The 3,586-nt window shown below is 48.3% G+C and overlaps 1 protein-coding gene across 1 annotated transcript in view; it reads right to left on the bottom strand.

Annotated features, from left to right (window-relative positions):
- The window catches only part of SETD1B (SET domain containing 1B), a gene marked incomplete at its 5' end in the record, with an annotated part of 47,362 nt that extends 43,881 nt beyond the window's left edge, over positions 1–3,481 (bottom strand). Inside the window, 3 exons of the mRNA XM_010143714.1 lie at positions 1,998–2,268; positions 2,769–2,867; positions 3,305–3,481. Coding sequence (XP_010142016.1) covers positions 1,998–2,268; positions 2,769–2,867; positions 3,305–3,481 — 547 coding nt within the window. The remainder of the gene's footprint in view (positions 1–1,997; positions 2,269–2,768; positions 2,868–3,304) is intronic.
- Positions 3,482–3,586: the final 105 nt, after the last annotated feature.

The following is a 3,586-nucleotide window of genomic DNA, read 5'->3' as shown; positions in this document are numbered from 1 at the left end:
CCCCCCCCCCCCCCCCCAAGACTACCACGATGCGGATTCCGAAGCATCAGTCTTACTTCGAAACTTGTTTCTAACGAAACACAAAGTAACTGATAGAAACTTCCATAATCCCCAGTGTAACAGAGTAAAAGTTACAATTTCATTTCCAAAGAAGGGGAAACAATTGCTATCTCTTTCTCTAAGGACGGGTAATTATCAAGGGTGTCCCTTCCGTAGGTGGGTAAACTGAGGCAGAGAAGCTGCTTTAAACTAGCCTGTCTTAGATGAGGAGACTGGATTACTCAGTTCCCAGGCCAGTGCTCTGACCAGACAGACAAAACAGCACTTTCACTTCTAATATTTCTTTTGCTAGACACTGAAAATCAAGTTTTTAACAAACCTTTCATTCTCTTTAAAAGCTGAATGCCAGAAAGAAATGTTCAAAACTATACAAATGTATTTTAAGAATGTCCTAACATGCTAATGCTATTTTAGGAATTACATTTTTACTTGATTCTGACGGATTATAGCACACTTACAGTCTTACTCTTTTAGAATGAAAAAGATGCAACTGTGGGGGAAAAAAATACATTAGAAGCACACAGCTGGCAAACCAAACAAAAATGCAGTTTGAAACTAAGACTTCAACATCTCCTCCCAAGAAACAGAAGCGTAAACCCCCCTCATTTCCCTGATGCACAGCTAACTTTCTTCAACAGCTGCCTGCTCCAGGCTTGCAGACTAGTTTATAAACGGGGAAGAGCCAGTGGGGATGCGGCACAATCAGCTTGTTTAAAATGCCTCTCATTAAGACATCCACCACTTACAAGCCTGCTTATTAAATCTACAAATGGTTCATTTGTTCTGAAATGTAATTTTTACCTTCAAATTCCAAAGTAAGCAGGGGAGGAAGCCTATCTGTAAAAATTAATGATACTAGAATTTCAGAGCATATGAGTGCAAGGTCAAGCTTAGCTGACAATAGAAAATATCATGCTACTACTGTGATTTTTCTTCTCAGGGTGATCAGTAACATCAGTAAAGGTCCTAGTACACCCTTTTACCACACGTGGCACGCCAACTGCTGCACGGCTTGTGCACTACATTGTTGAAATCTTTTAATACACCACAAAAAACATCAGCATTTTTAAGAAAAGGTGTTAACATTGTACTCTTCCCAACCAAGAGTGCAGCAGGTCACTTTTACACTAGAAATGCCAGGTTTGCAATGGAGAACGAGCGGCAACCGATCTACACCTCCTCAGCTTCAGACAGCCTCTAAAATTCAGGCACGTTTTTTGCAAAGCCCTTCACTAACATGCTTGGAGGAAAGAGAGAAGACAAAGTGATGAACCGCAATGCTGTTGTATTTCCAGAAAGTATTCTGGGCTCCCTAGGCTCAGTCTGAGGCTGAGAGTTGGCTCCTCCAGGATGGGGAGCTCCTGTCGCTTTAAGAGACAGTCTCACACTTACACACTCACACACACACCGACAAGTGCTGCGTGTGCACTCTTTTGCTGCCAGCCTTCAGTTTGCTGCTAAGTCTCAATGAAATGCCAGGCACGCAGTGGGCAGCACCCAACCCCGCTGCCAGAATCCACAGATTTGGGGTTCCAGGAACCCCTGAGGTTTGCCCCAAAATCCCAAGTTTGCAGAAGCCGGGTGCTGCGGGGTCCAGCAGTCCCGGGAGGTGGCCGAGCGGGGCCAGCCTGGGACTTGGAGATGGGGGGCATGGGAGGCCTCCCAGGGCAGAGCGCAGGGCAGCGGACAGGCAGGGGACAGCAGGATGGCAGCATTTTGCAAATTGCAGGGCTGTCTCCTAGCAACAGACAACACATTTGGTTCCACGTGACTCACACAGGCCCCAGAAACCAGACCCGCTCCTGGGGACAGGAGCACTCCCTTCGTATTTTTAAGCACCGGGCCCTCAGGGTCTGCAGCAGCCTCTCGTTTTAGGAGAGGGATGGGCAGGGGCACCGCGAACCACAAACACATAGGGCCGAAATGTGCCCCCTCACCTTTCGTATCCAGCTCCACGTGGATGATGTTGCCCATGACGGAGGTGTTGTGAAGGTGCTGGACAGCTTCCCGGGCACCCTTGACAGTGGCAAAGATCACTTTGGCGATGCCCAGGTGCTTCTTGTTCTTGGGGTTGTAGAGAATCTCCACCTCTTCCACTTCGCCGTATTTCTTGCACATGTCGGTCAAAAAGTTTTCGCGGATGTTGTCGTTCAGCTTGGCAAAGGTGACCTGCTTGGGAGGCACTGGCCCCACGTAAAACTCATCAATCTGGAGATGGGCACAAGGTGGGGGCGATAAAAATAATTGCCATCGTTAACAAGCATGGGGGAGGGCATGAGGATGGCACGGGAGGGAAAGGGTTAAGGCATCCTGCAAACTTTGGGGAAAGAAAACTGCCTCCAAGGCTCCGGGAGGAACCCCGGAGCTGAGCAGAGCCTCTGCCACTGCAGCCATTCACTGAAACCGGCTCCTTTCTGGGCTACAAACAGGTATTTTGAGCAACACTGTCAGCAGAGAGCCCCCTCCACCACCCCTCACCCCAGAAGCCCCCAAGACAGAGCTGCAAAACCTTCAAGTCATCTCGTTAGACAGACGCATTGATTTCTCATTATCCTCATAGAAGAGGATTATTGTTAAACAGTTTGCCAAATAATAATGTTACTATGTATATGACTGTCATTTAAACGGTCCATTACACTGTTTGGAACTGAAGCTTCACTCCCAAATCAACGAGAACACAGAGCTAAACCCAAAAGTCGGGGTAGTACCTTGAATTTGGGGACAGACAGCTCCAGCTCCTTAGTTTTGGTCCATATTCGCCCTATTCTGGGATCCCTGACACAATCCACAGGAGCGATTCCCGAGTTCTGGGAGGAGGAGGAGGAGGAGGTGGAGGAGAGAAAGCACAAAAACAGCAGTAACAAGGCTTGAAATTTAAGACACAAATAAAAGAAAAAATAAACCCCAGGGAAGCACGAGCTGTCTCAAGGGAAGGGGGAAGCGCGCACACACACACACGTGTCAAATTGCAATACTGCTGGGAAATGCACACAGATTGGAAACACAGCGATAAAGCTGCAGGTTTGGGCTCCCTCTCGGGCTCCTGACAGTTGAACACACAGTGTCAGGTGGCAGTAACTTTGGTGGCTGCATGTGTCCCCCCCAGACCCCCCTCCCACACACATGTGCTACAACGGGGATTACCACGACCCGGCGGGACCCGAGCTCCCAAAACGCCGGTGAAACGGAGGCAAGGGGGGGGAAACACAACACAATGGGGGAAACCCACGACCCCCCCACTCACAGGCATGCTGAAATGTTGCCCATCGTAACGGTAGAGTTTGTGCTGTCCTTTTTTCAGAGCCGGGTCAATAATCAACTTGTAACTTCTCCAATGGTGATTTCTTTTCTCGACAGAAGTGCTGGCTTGTGTGCTGTTCTCCATTCCGTTGATCCAACCTGGACGGGAGGGGGGGGGGAGAGAGAACAAGAAGGGGGAAGGGGAAAAGAAGAAAAAAAAAAACCACACGAAAAACGATAAAGTTAATAAAAATATTCAACAAAGACCTCTTCGTTGTTGGCTGTT

This window comes from Buceros rhinoceros, unplaced genomic scaffold (genome assembly GCF_000710305.1).
Source record: "Buceros rhinoceros silvestris isolate BGI_N320 unplaced genomic scaffold, ASM71030v1 scaffold16219, whole genome shotgun sequence".
Lineage (NCBI taxonomy): Eukaryota > Metazoa > Chordata > Aves > Bucerotiformes > Bucerotidae > Buceros > Buceros rhinoceros.
This window is presented reverse-complemented; position numbering and strand designations above follow the sequence as displayed.